We start from the raw sequence: 14,455 nt of genomic DNA, 5'->3' as shown, positions 1-14,455 counted from the left end.
AAAGAGCTTTGATCCGTGTCTGTGTCAGTCAGCTGTCCCGCCTCCCAGTGGTTCTGACAGAATTGCCCCTGCAAGAAGGGAGGCGAAACTCTTATTATTATTATTATTATTATTATTATTATTATTGAGACAGGGTCTCATTATGTAGCCCTGGCTGGCCTGAAACTCTGTATAGACCATGCTGGCCTTGCACTCACAGAGATTCTCCTGCTTCTGCCTCCTCATTGCTGGGATTAAAGACATGAACCACCATGTTGACACCAGCCATCCAATCATAACTAAACCCAGGTTCTAACCCCACACCCGCCCCTGAGTTTTTCATACTTCCTGGTATACACAGCACTACCCTTGGAAGGTATCCCAGACCTAGGATTTGAGAGTAAGTCTTGCCCAAACTGGACTGTAGGTTAGCTCAGTGTGGACTGGAGGTCCAGCAGAGGATGAGGGAGGAGAGCTGCAGGTGGACTGTGGTTCAGCTTTATTTATTTGTTTACTTGTTCATTTATTGCAATCCTTGGGATGCATGCTAGGCATACACACTGAACTACACCCTAGTTCTAGTGGTTCAACTTTGGTTGGGTTGGTATCATCCAGGGCAAAGCTGCTTGGGCTTTGTGCCTCTTTTGATCATCTGAGGTCCAAGAAACAGACGTTCTTCAAACATTCCAGGTTCGTTCATCGTGTGTGTGTGTGTGTGTGTGTGTGTGTGTAATAATGCATTTTGTACTGTGAAGTTGTTTACTCTCAAGGAAAGATAATGTTTATACATGTATAGGAAGTGCATAAAAGTATCCATCACGACGCTATTTGAAGTAAGAAATAAAAAATGACCCATATATGAATCCAGGAGAAGCTAATTACATAAACTATGGTACTGTAGTACAGTAGAATCTTTCTCAGCTAGGGAAAATCAAATTCTAGCAAAGATGTATAAAACAGAACCAGGCCTGGTGGTACATACCTGGAGTCTCAGCTTTTTGAGAGGCTGAAGCAAGTGACTGAACTTGAACTCACATGTGAGACCAGCCTGGCAATGTAGCAAGACTCTGTCTCGAAAAACAAGTATAGATGTTTGTGACACAAGCATCTTGTAAAATAGTATGTAAAAAAATTTATGGGGCTAGAGAGATGACTCGGCAGTTAGGAGTATTGGCTGCTCTTGCAGAGGACTTGGATCGGTTCCTAGCACCCACATGGTGGCTAACAACTGTCCATAACTCCAGTTCCAGGGATTCCGATGCCCTTTTATGGCCTCTCTGGGCATTACACACAGATGGTGCATTCAGGCAAAACACTTATAACCACAAAACAAAAATAAGTAAATTTTTAAAATATAAAAATTATTGTGGGGGCTGGAGAGATGGCTCAGTGTTAAGAACATGGTTGTTCTTGCAAGAGACCTGGGTTCAAATCCCACACCCACATGGCAGCTAACAGCTGTCCGTAACTCCAGTCCCAGGGGATCCAACAGCATCTTCTGACCTCCATGGGCATTGCACAACATGGGTGCTCTTACATGCAGGCAATACATGCATACACATAAAGTAAAAATAATAAATAAAAAAAAAATTTTTTTTTTGGTCTTTTTGAGACAGGGTCTCCCTGTAGTCCCAGCTGACCTGAACTCACTATGTAGACCAGGCTGGCCTTGAACTCACAGATCCGCCTGCCTCTGCCTCCCAAGTGCGCCACCACGCCAGGCCAATAAGTAAAATTAAAAAAAATTATTTAAAAAAAATTATTGTGTACATATGTGTATGAGTTTGGGCACATATGTGCCACAGTGTACATAGGGGTCAGAGCACAGCTTGGAGGAATCAGTTCCCTCCTTCCACCATGTGGGTTCTGGGATTGAATTCATGTTGCCAGCTCTGGTGATAAGAGCCTTTACCCACCAAGCCATCTAGCCAGCCTTATGTTTATTTATATGTACTTTTTACTGTAAGTCAGTCAATAAATTGGAAGCTATATACAGCAAACTTAAGTGCTTATCTCTGTCAAGATTATATGATCTTCAAAATCTGCAAATGTTTGAGTTTTAAAAAAATATTTTATTATTTTTATTTTATGTGTATGAGTGTATTGCCTGCATGTGTGTAAGTGCAACTGTGTTGTGCAGTGCCCACAGAGCTCAGAAGAAGGTGTCGGGTTCCCTGGAAGTGGAGTTATGGAAGGTTGTTAGCCACCATGTTTGCTGGGAATCAAACACAGGTCCTCTGCAAGAGCAGCCAGTTCTCTTAGCTGCTGAGCCATTTCTCCAGCCCCTGCCTTTTACATTTTTCTGTAGATTTTATACTTTGTAGTGCTGAGACTCACACCCAGGGCATGCTAAACTTAGCATGCTAGGTAGGAGGAAGCTCTCCCATTGAGCTTTAGCCTTTGCCCCGAGATCACCTTTATGTGTGTTTACATACGTATATGTATATACATATATTTTTTAATTATTCATTTTTATTATATGTGTATGAATGTTTTGCCTGCATGTAAGTAAGTGCACCACATGTGTGCAGTTTCTGTGGAGGCTAGAAGAGGGCCTTTAGACCACTTGGAACTAGAACTACTGTCTGCTGTCAGCTGCCATGTGGGTACTGGAAACAGCCTGGGTTCTCTGGAAAAGCAGCCAGTGCTCTTAACCACTGAGTCATCTCTCCAGCCCCCCCCCCTTTTTTTAACTGAAACACAAATAACTATACTTGCTTGTGGAGTGCAGTGTGGCGTGATCGGATCAGGTGATCGGCCCTGCCGTCAGGTCAGTATTTGAAGAACATTTAAAATCTCTCTACTGGATTTTGAAATAGTTTTGTCAAAGATGTCATTCCCTGCCACTCTGTAGAACATTAGCAGCCACCTTATACCAACCCGTCCTCTGTCCTTGCCCCTCCTCTTCCCTCCCCAGACTGGTAGCCACTGCCCTGCTCCCTCAGCTGGGAGACCCACATATTAGTGAGATCATGCGGTCTGTCTTTCTGTGTCTGACTTAATTCAGCTAGAAGAATGCTTTCATCTGCCTTTTAAAATAAAATAGTACCAGGGCTGGGAGATGGTTCAGCAGTTAAGAGCACTGGTTGCTGCTGTGGAGGACTGGGGTTCGATTCCCACACCAACATGGGTGGCTAACAACTGTCTGTAACTCCAGTTCCAGGGGAATCTGATACCCTCTTCTGACCTCCACATGTGCACTTACATATATGCAGGCAATACACTCATACACATAAAATAGAAATAATAAATACATTTAAAAAAATCAAATAGTACCAGTGTGTTTCCCCATATCCTTACGTGTTCCTCACAGCATATTTTATTTTTTTTTTACTTATGTGCTATTTATTTATTTAGAGACAAAGTCTCACTATGTAGCCCCAGCTGGCCTAGAACTTGCAGTGTAGACCAGGGTGGCTTAGAATTCTCAGAGATCTCCCTGCCTCTGCCTCTTGAGTGCTGGGATTAAAGGTAGACTTCACCATGTCCAGCACAGGCATAATTATTTCAATGTCTTTCTTGTATTCCATATGTGTGCCAAACAGATTTACCTGTGACAGCCTAGCTAGATACTCAGGTGCCTGTGTTCCCAGGGTCAGTCAGGCCGGGGGGCAGAGGGGGGGTTGCTGCTCATGGCTTCCAGAGCTTCCTAATCTGAGAAGTTGCTGGGCAGTGAGTGGTCAGGTTTGGCTCACACCTACAGCAGTCCCTTCCCTCCTGCTTGTACCCTGTATGTCACACAGCCGCGTGTCAGGTTTTCTCTCACCACATCCTGTGTTTTACATAAGAGACAAAAAAAAAAAAAAGCCCCTAATAACGTTGCTAAGTGGGTTTGTTTTCTAAACTGCAAAAACAATGCACTCATCAAGAACATTCTAAAGAATAAGATCGTGCAAAGTAAAATAATAACAATAATAATAAGTGGCTGAAGAGATGGCTCAGTAGTTAAGAGCACTGGCTGCTCTTCCAGAGAACCTGGGTTCAGTTCCCAGCACCCACATGGTGGCTAACAGCCATCCATAACTCCAGTTCCAGGGGATCTGACACCCTCTTCTGGCCTCTGTGGGCATTGTATGACATGGGTGCACTTACATACATGCAGGCAAAACACTCATACACATAAAATAAAAATAAACAATTAAAATAAATAAAGCCTGTCTGTACTCTTCCCCCCACCAAAATCCCACATCTGGTGAGGTAGCCACTGTGAGTTTGCTGTGCACCTCCAGACCCTTTGATGAGGGACACATATCCACATGCTATACAAACATCATTCAATGCAGCTGGAATCATACATATATATCCTATGTCTATATCTCAGCATGTTTGAGACAGTGTGTTACAGATAAACTTCTGGTTTGATGCCCAAACACAACCTTGTTCCTTTTTTAGGGTTACATGTAATTTCATAGCTGAGAAGGACATGCATAATTTAACCACCTGCCTCCAAGCTTTAACAACAAATTTGGTTGCTTCCAATTTGCCATTCTGGATACCGCCTCTCTAAGCATCCATCTATATCATAAAGCTGTTTTGGGACCTCTATATCCAGAACTAGGATTACTGTTAGAAATATACTATGGTCCCTCCTTATGCACAGGAAACATGTTCCAGTACCCTGAGGGGGGTGCCTGACAGTGCAGGGAGACCCAAACCTCACACATGCTGTGTTTTTCTCATCTGCGCATACCTATGACCAAGTTTGATTTGTAAGTTAGGCATGGAAAGAGATTAACAACAGTTAGTATTAAAATTGAACAGTTAACAATAGTATACCACAATGAATGTTTTTTTTTTAAGACTGATGACTTATTTCCGGAATTGTCCATGTAATATTTTCAGATTGAGAGTATCCACAGGTACGTGGAACCATGGAAAGTAAAGCCGTGGGGTTGGAGGTCTGTGTAAATAAAAGCTTTCCAGTAAATTCTGTATCTTCACTTATGAGTGGTCCCTCAACAAACTTCTTGACTTTCTTGCTCTAGTTGTGGTGCCAGAGCTGCAGCTGTAGGCAAAGCAGAAGTGCCTCTTTTCAGAGGTGACAGCCGGTCAGGAGAGTCCCTGGACTCTGCCGCCCTGTTTCTAACTTGTTCTAAAATGACAGAAGAGAGAACTATGCTTTTGTCAGAAGAGGCTGTTCACAGTGCCTTTTGACCTGCCCCCAAGGTGGCTGTACACCCCTTGGGGGACTCCCCTCATGAACTCCAGTCAGAGAGCACACATTACCACAACCAGTGCCCAGAGAAAGCCTGAAGTTCTGGGCTGCCTGGAGGGGCTGCCCCACCTTCCATGCTGGGCCCCTTTTTCATAGGAGGAAGAGGAAGCAGCAGCTTCCGGAAAAGCTGGCTGGTGCCTGCTTCACAGAGGGCCCTGGAGCAGGCGATGTGTCATTGTGAAAGTTTGTGGTTTCTGTTTTCCTCAACCTCCTGAGGACAAGGCCCAGGGGGGATGGGGTGGGAGTTAGGTGGTCAGCACCCTGAGGCCTCACCCCAGGGTTTCTACCCAGGAGACAGGGATGTCCTGCTGGCCATGGTGGGTGTTTGTGAGAAACAGGCTCACAGGGGCCCAGGCTTGCCCAACAGGAAGGAGAGCCTGGCTTGGTCCCCATTCTTAGCAGGAGCCCTCGAGGGGCCACCCCTCAGATAGCCACAGAGCTGGGGGCTCACCTGTGCTTTCGCCTCACCATCTGCAGCCTTAGTCCCCAATACCCCTACCCCAGCTTCTGCACAGTTTTCTTTGCCTAGAAAATGTCAGTGGTGAGGGGACAGGGACATAGCTCCACACCGCCATACTCCTGAAGGGTTCTGAGACTTAAGGACTTTGATTCAGGTCAAACTAGGGTTCATGGCTTCAGTGCTAAAAGGAATTTCATAGAGTTGATTTTATTCAAGAAACTTTAATATAGGCTTCAGCACAAAGGTTAGGAGAAAAGAGTCACTCAGGAGAAAGACAGGCCTGTGGGATAGCTCAGTAGGTAAAGAAAGACATTTGCTGCCAAGCTCTGTGACCGGAGTTCAACCCCTTGTACCCACTTAGTGAGAAAAGAGAACCAATTCCTATAAGTTGTGCTCTGACCTTCACAGGTGATGTGCACCCCTTCTCCAGTGTAAAAATGTTTCTTTTTTTTTTTTGGTCTTTTTTTGAGACAGGGTCTCTCAGTAGCCCCAGCTGGCCTGGAACTCACTATGTAGACCAGGCTGGCCTTGAACTCACAGAGATCTGCCTGCCTCTGCCTCCCGAGTGCTGGGCTTAAAGGCATGCACCACCACGCGTGGTGGCGGCGCATGCCTCCAGGACAGCTGGGGCTACTGGGAGACCCTGTCTCTAAAAGACAAAAAAAAAAAAAAAAGACACACCTACACACCTGACCGATGCTGGGTGTAGAAATCTCAAAGAAGGAGCCATAGAAAGTAAGACACACTCACATGTGGGTATGGGCACTTCAAGGGAGGGCAAGCTATTGTCTTAGTATTATTAGCCCTATATGCTCTTTTGATAAGAGATCCGTGAGGTGGCTCTGGAGATGCCTTGGGTGGAACTGTAATTGAATATGGTGAAATTGGAAGTCACTAAGGCTGCACAAGAGGTTCAGTGCCTGACCTTTCCCTGTAAATGGGTTTCTGGTGAGATTTCTAGAAAATTACAGGTTTATACTGGAAAGGGAGAAAGGCTTCGAACAGGTTTGAGAGGCTTCAATTAGATGCCTAAGTGAGGGCCTCCCGAATTTCCCTTGCTTTTCTATCCTGCCTCAGAAATGTCTCCCCCAGATCTTGAGTCTTGTCTTAGTCCCAGTGCCCAGCCCCTGTCCCTTTGAGATGTTTCATCAGCTCTGCTCTGGAGTCCTACACCCCCAGTCCTGCCCCCAGAAATCCTGTCCTCCAGTTGTGTCCCCAGGTGTGTCCTGTCACCTAATTGTGCCTCCAGTTGTGCCCCCTGGAATCGGGTTGAGTGCATTTCCACACTTGAGTGACAGCTGCCAGGGGAGGGCTGGGTGAAGACTATCCCTACATAGAACAGCCTGGCATGGCGAAGGAAGGTGAACAGTAATGTTGGCTGAATAAATGGGTGCTTCAGGCCCTGGCTGTGCCTCCTCCAGGTGGCCCTCCCTCTCTCCCCTGACTGTGCCTCAGGTCACACCCCTACTGACCACTTCCACAACAACCAATACCTCCCTCCCTCCCTCCTCCGCTCCCTCCTTCCCTCCCCCCTGCTGAGTAGGCTTCTGTTGATTCCATTGCTCTGACTAAACTGGGTGCACAGAAGGCCAGGACTGGGTTTGTGTCTGGTGCTCCTTGTTGCTCTGTTCTAGTCATCCTGGCACCTGATGGTGCCTAGGGAGTTCTGAATGATCTCAGCAAAGAGGAGCGTGCACTCTGTTCTGTGCCCTGGGCGCTCTGGTTTGAATTTGTGAGTCTGGTGGAAGTTCTGTTCTTGAGACTTGTCACTGTTATCTTCAGCTGAGCATCCCGTCCTCTCTGAGTGTTTCCTTCACAGCCCTGCTGCTCAGTCACCAGGAAATATGGCCCCAAGGCAGGAGCCTAGAAACCATTTCCACTTATAGCTCTGAATTCTTCATCACTGGCATGGGAAGGCATGCTGACCTGTTGGGTGTATTTAAAGATAAACCTTACTAATTTCTTTTTCTGAGTCCTGAAAACCATACATATTTATTATAGCAGAGTTACAGAATACAGAAAGGGAAAGCAGCCTCATGCAGTCTCACCACCCCACACACCAGCTAAGTAACTTCTGTACGTTTCCTCCAAGTCAGTTCTATATAATTGCTGTTTCAAGGGGAGCACAATTCTGACCCTGCAGTACAGAGCACTGTGCACCCCCCTTTTCTCCATTACCCTTATAATATGAAACTTAGGTTGATAAGTATATAAAGTGCTTTAATGAAAAAATACTTCATAGTTTTTAAATTGCTGTGCTGGGGATCAAACCCAGAGAGTTGTACATGCTAGTCGAGGACTCTACTACCCAGCACTGAGTAGAGTTAGTTTTTGAAGACAGTCTTACTCTGTGGCTGAGGTTGGTCTTGAACTCTCGGTCCTCCTGTCTGCCTTCCAAGTGCTGGGATTATGGGCATTCACCACGTCAGCAACTGTTTCACCTCTCCTAATTTTCCATCCCCCCACTCTGTGTGTGTGTGTGTTCCACCATGTTTAAACCCTTCTTAAAAAAATAAAAGATATATTACAGATAATATGTAGACAGGTTTTTTTTTTAATGGCAGCAAAAATGATAGCTGAGCAATTTTGGTTGTTACGAATGTGTAGCTATTTTAACAGTACGTTGATGAACATTGTATTTAGTGTTATTTTATCAGATTTGTAGATTTACAATTACTGGATCAAACAAGTCTGGCTGCTTTAAAGGCTCTTGTATTTATTGCCAAATTGCTCTCTAAAAGGCTCTGGCCAGTTTGCGCTCCTAGCTGGCAGCAAAGTGGTGGCCTCAGCAGCAAGCGCACTTCATTTTCAAAGCTTTGTCTGCTGGGTAGAAAACGGCTTGTGTGCAGCCGTCTGGCATGTATATCCCTGAGTCCACAGTGTGACTTTGCCCCAGGTGCGTGGGTGGGGAAGTGACCCTCAGATATTGCAGCTGAGATTTTTGTCTTGCAGCTGACTTTGGTGTGTCAGCCAAGAATCTGAAAACTCTGCAAAAACGAGATTCCTTCATAGGAACGCCTTACTGGTAAGTTATGCGGCTTTTAGGACTTGATTGGCAGGCTAAATCTTAACCCTAAAATCTCAAGGTGACTTCTGGGTAGTTTGTATGGGGTATGGGAAAGTGAGGTGGGGGGTGGGGGTCAGAATTTCAGACTCCTGGGTCAGCCTCCACTTTACTTCCTAGTACTGTTGTAGCCTTAGACACATTAACTTCCCTGTGCCTCAGTTTCCTCGTCTATAAGTTAGAGTGACCGGAAAACACTCTATTAATAAACTAAACTGAATCCCTAAAAAAAGCGATTTATTTAACTTCTGTATTAAGTTCTAGGTGCTGGTCTTGGGTGGGGGAACAATACAAGTTCACTTCCTGACCTTATGAGAAATTTCTACGGCTTCTCTCAATAACTCTCCTTTTTCAAAGCAAAACAAAACAAAAATCTACAAAAACTGACTGGCAGAAGACATCTGAAGCCTTGCTCTGTCCTCACTGTGCAGGCACCTGGAGGCAAGCACCTGTACACTCATGTGCATACAACACTCTCTCTCTTCTCTCTCTCTCTCTCTCTCTCTCTCTCTCTCTCTCTCTCTCTCTCTCTCTCTCCCCCCACCTATCTCTCTTTCTCTCTCTCGCACGACACTTTCTCATCTCTCTCTCTCTCTCTCTCTCTCTCTCTCTCTCTCTCCAAACCCAAAGCTCTTACTCGGTTTCACACGTGATTACTTCACATTGTGTTTTTGCAACTTGCCCTGGTGATCAGCCCTTTGCCTGCTTGCTTATTTTTCTTAATTAACTCTTTCTCTCCCCGCCCCATCCCTATTATTCCTTTCTCTTTGCTCCCATCCTACTTTCTCTCTGTGCTGTCGAATTCTGTCCATCCCACCTTCCTGCCCTGTTTTTTGCTGGAACCTTCCCCTCTGCCCCACCCTACCTGCCCCTTCCCCAGGACTCTGTTCTGGATTGCTGCTGCCACCTTGTGGTATGCCCCAGGAACTGCAGTAGGCCATGGCGGCGGCGCGCTGCGAAGGTGAAGACAGCCGGTTGAAGACGACAGTGGGATATCAGGAATTCAAGTCATGGCTCCAAGGGCTGACAACCCCCAGTATGAGGCTGGTGGTGCTCCTGACTTTGAGTCTACAAACGGCATTCACAGGGGCCCAATTCTTAGCCCTCTGTTGTTCCTTGATTGGTTCAGGATGGCCCCAGAGGTTGTGCTCTGCGAGACTATGAAGGACACCCCCTACGACTACAAAGCTGACATCTGGTCCCTGGGTATCACGCTGATTGAGATGGCGCAGATTGAGCCCCCACACCACGAGCTCAACCCCATGCGTGTCCTGCTCAAGATTGCCAAGTCAGACCCTCCCACGCTGCTCACCCCCTCCAAGTGGTAAGGAGTTGCTGAGGATCTACAGGCATGGCTTGGGGCAGGTGGCACTGGGGAGGAGCAGCCAAAGTCGGGGGTGTCAGAGCCTAGGGGTTCTCCAGGACTTTCTGAGCTGCCTTCCTGAACGCTATACTCTGGACAACAGAGCAAAACCAGTTAGCCAGTACCTTGATCTCATCATGCCGCAGGACAGAGAGTCTAAGCAGAGAACCAGCAGTTATGTGGCATGGCCCAGGGTTGGAAGTGGTACTTGGGTTCAGATTATCACAGTGTTCATTTTCCCCCAGCCAGTCTCTGCTCCTCTTAGAGTCCCATGTCCCAATCTGGAAAATAATTATATGATAAGAAGGAGGTCACAGAAGCTCTGTTTCTACTGTTCTAGACCATGAAGGCTCATTTGTCTTTGGAGAGGTGCCTTTGGGAAGCACCTAGGGGCACATTGTGGCTATGCTGTGGTCCCACCCCAGGCTCACCACTGATGCCTGTCTTCCCAGGTCTGTGGAGTTCCAAGACTTCCTAAAGATAGCGCTGGATAAGAACCCAGAAACCCGGCCCAGCGCTGCGCAGCTGCTGGAGGTGAGTGCACCTGCTGTCCATGACCCCCTGCTCCCCTCCACCTGCTCAGTCTTTGGAGACAGAAGGAAGGTTAGGCAGATGGAAGCAGAACTCCCCACCCCCTCACTCCTCTCATCCACCAGCTAAGTCTGCCTCACCAGCAAGGTCTTAGAGGAATTGTACCAGGCCTGCATGTAGGGTCATGCAGGGTCTTAGGGGCCCAAGCCAGGAATGTGTGTAAAGGGAAGCAGCCATTGACTCTATTAGGGCCTCTCTGTGTGTACTGTGTGGACTCAGGGCAACCACACTAATCTTGGGGTATAAGGGGACTGTTGTGCTGAAGCTATTTGAAATGTAGCTGTTGGACTGGGAATGTAGCTCAGTGGTACAGCATTTGTCTAGCCAGTTCAAGATCCTGGGTTTAGTCACCAACACCGTCACATATATCAATATGTGAGCTGCCATGCACCTGGGCTGTCAGGAAGTGCCCGCTGTGGCAGCTGGGGTGAGTGTTGGTATGGTCACTAGGAGCTGAACATGCCACCATCCTAATGGTGGCGGTTCCCTAATCTGTCCATCACTGTTCCCAAGCCACTACCACTGATGAAGGAGAGAGAAGTGGGCCTAGATGATGCAGAGGAGGGGCCTTCAACAACCTTGCCTATTCTGGTCATCATTTTACCTGTATAGCAGGCTTTGGAGGGAGAGGGAAGGTACCTCCAGATGCATAGAATCTTTTTCTGAGTCCACCTGCTTCCCTGACTATCTCTTGTGTCCCAGGCTCTGGGCTTGTCTTGACATTTGAGGCTATCACATCTTGGCTGTGCACCTCATAATTCTGAATATGAACTGGAGTTGGAAAGCCCTGGGTTCAGATCCCAGCTCTGCCACCAATTAGCTGTGAAACTCTGGCCAAGTGACAAAACTTTTCTGGGCCTTAGTTCCTCCTCTGAAGTGGGGATTAATAGCAATGGCCCCTCAAAGGGTGCTTGTGAGGGTTAAATGAGATGCAGCCAAGTGCTTAGCTATTCTGTGAGGCAGTGTGCTCAAGGAATACTTGATATGTATCATTAAAAAGTGGTCTAGAATCCAGGTGTGGTGGCACATGCCTTTAATCCGAGCACTTGGGAGGCAGAGACAGGCGGATCTTTGCGTTTGAGGCTAGCCTGGTCTACATAGCGAGTTCCAGGCCAGCTGGGGCTTCAGGGGGATCTTGTCTCAAAGACAAAAAAAAAGAAAAGAAAAGTGGGGTAGAGAGATGGCTCAGTGGTTAAGAGCACTGGTTGCTCTTGCAGGGGACCTGAGTTCAGTTCCTAAAACATGGCTAACAAGGTCACCTGTAACTCCAGTTCCAAGGAATCCAATGCCCTTTTGGCTTCCACAGGCATTGCATACCTGAGTGCACTTACATGCAGGCAAAATACTCATACACATAAAAAATAAATAATTTTATTGTTGTTGTTGTTGTTTTTTGAGACAGGGTCTCCCTGTAGCACCAGTTGGTCTGGAATTCACTATGTAGACCAGGCTGGCCTTGAACTCACAGAGATCCTGGGATTAAAGGCATGCACCACCACCCCTGACAAGATAAATAAAAAGTTTTGATAACTTTTTTTTTTCTTTCTTTTTGAGACAGGGTCTCCCTGTAGCCCCAGCTGGCCTGGAACTCACTATGTAGACCAGGCTGGCCTCGTACTCACAGAGATCCACTTGCCTCTGCCTCCCAAGTGCTGGGATTAAAGGCATGTGCCACCACGCCCAGCTTTGATAACTTATTTTTTTAAAAAGTGAAAAGGGGCTGCATGCAGTGACTCACACCTGTAATTCCATCACTTCAGAGGGAGGCAGAGGCAGAGGCAGAGGCTCAGGCAGGAGGATCACTACAAGTTCCAGGCCAATATAATTTATATAGCAAGTTCCTGGCCAGCCTGGGCTACATAGAGAAATTCTGTCAGGCAGGTGAATCTCTGTGAGTTCAAACCAGTCTGTTCTGCATAGTGAATTCCAGGCCAGCCAAGCTTGCATAGTGAGACCCTGTCACTAAATAAATAAGTAAACAAACCAGAGTAGAAAGTGGGCCTGGGGACTGGAAGGTTCCATTTGTTCCTTTCAAACTTCTAATTTAAAATCAAAAGTGTAGCCGTCCTAAAGGCCCATTTTCCAGCCTGTTGTGTTTGCTTGGGGGATGGGGCTGCTGTCTCTGTTATATGCAAAGGCTCCAAGCCACTTGGGGGCCAGTTGGTTCTTGTGAACGGCACCTCCTGCACTGGGGCATCCGGCCTGCCTGACTTTCCTTCTGCAGAGCAGAGACCAGCTGTCCCATCCCACCTGGCAGCTTGGAGCCTTGGCCTGAGCCAGGAATTTCCACTCCCTTGCTGAAGCAATGTCCTGCCAGAGGATTCTCAGCTTGCTGCCTGAATGGGAGATAGAAGGAACAGTGCCTCAGGCCACAGCTTCTCCAGCCTGTTAACTAGGACAGCTCTCCTACAGTCCTGTGAAGCAGAGCTGCTCCTCTCCATCAAACAGATAGCATGGATGAAGAACTTGTACACGGCCACACACTACCAGAGCTGAGGACACCTGACTCAGGGGATGTCCCTTGTCTAAGGGCACTGGTGTAGGTCTTGGCTGCCCAGCTACCCCCTTGGAGCTACAGTACCCCCTCAGCTGTGTGTCTGTATTTCTGGGGTGCTGCTGCCCCTCATCGTCTGTGTCCCTCCATGGCTGACCCTCTCCTGCTCCCATGGACTTATTCATTCATTGACCTCCACAAATATTCCCGGGCCCATGTCCTCCAGCAGTTGGTAAGCCAGGCTTTGAAATTAGGCTCCTCTAACCAGGGGAATGAGGAATTGTTTCTGTGCCTCAGTTTCCTCCTTGGTAAGCTGGATAGTGACTGAGAGTTTTTTGTTTGAGAGTTTTTCATGTGAGATACATGATCAGGAGAGTCTTGTTGGGTTTTTTCTCATACTTAACCCACTTGCAAACACTTCTGCAGACTAGCCGCTGTTTCCATGGAAATGGAGGTAGCAGTCAGCTCAGGTCTTGGCACTCAGCCCATCCTCCCTGGCACCTGACTTTCTTTCCCTCCCACTGGTCACTCCTTTCCTGTCTCCTCTTGCTCCTCCTTGTCTCAACCATGGCAAGCACCAGGTTCTCCGCACTCCCCACTTGCTGTGATGATCCCTTCCAGTCTATGGGGACCCCTGGATTTGTGCCTCCAAGCTCACCCCATGCTTGATACTGGTCTCTGTGTTTCCTTAGATGCCCATAGGCACTTCGGTATTGCCACAGCCACACTGAGCATTCAGACCCTCCCTAGGTATGCTCTGCCCATGACTTCCCATCTCAACTTTGGCACCCTGGAACTTTTTCCCACTCAACATATCCATCCCATCAGGAGTGCTGTGGCTTCTGCCTTCAGAACAGCCCAGAGTCCACAATCACCAGCTCCGTGGAGCCACCATGGGAGCTACCATTGCCGTTTACTCAGACAGTGGCCTCCTTACTGGTTGTTGTGCCATTTCTGAGTTGGTTCTCAGTCCAGCTCTCAGGGGGAACCTGTAAACAGGGGTCATCACCTTCCCCCTAGCCAGAGCCCCCTAAGGTTCCATCTCACTTGAGTGATCCATGAAGCCCCATGTAATCTGTCCCCCGCCTCACCTCTCACCTCCTTTCTGTCTCACCCCGGCACTCTAGTCTGGCCACCCAGACCTCTTGCTATTGTAACACACCAGGCGTGTTCCTGCCTCAGAGCCTTTGTACTGGCTGCCCATTCTGCCTAAGTGCTTGTCCCCCAGAGACCACTGTGCGTGACCCTCTCCCCCTCATGAAGTCATTGCCCAAATATCAGCTTTGTAG

The 14,455-nt window shown here is 47.5% G+C and overlaps 1 protein-coding gene across 1 annotated transcript in view; it reads left to right on the top strand.

Annotated features, from left to right (window-relative positions):
* The window catches only part of Stk10 (serine/threonine kinase 10), a 109,910-nt gene that overhangs the window by 56,296 nt on the left and 39,159 nt on the right, over window positions 1-14,455 (top strand). The window contains exons 5-7 of the mRNA XM_008850764.3: window positions 8,607-8,679; window positions 9,848-10,042; window positions 10,534-10,615. Of these exons, the coding sequence (XP_008848986.1) occupies window positions 8,607-8,679; window positions 9,848-10,042; window positions 10,534-10,615 (350 nt within the window). The remainder of the gene's footprint in view (window positions 1-8,606; window positions 8,680-9,847; window positions 10,043-10,533; window positions 10,616-14,455) is intronic.

This window comes from Nannospalax galili, unplaced genomic scaffold, assembly GCF_000622305.1.
Source record: "Nannospalax galili isolate Female #2095 unplaced genomic scaffold, S.galili_v1.0 scaffold104, whole genome shotgun sequence".
Taxonomy (NCBI): Eukaryota; Metazoa; Chordata; class Mammalia; order Rodentia; family Spalacidae; genus Nannospalax; species Nannospalax galili.
This window is presented reverse-complemented; position numbering and strand designations above follow the sequence as displayed.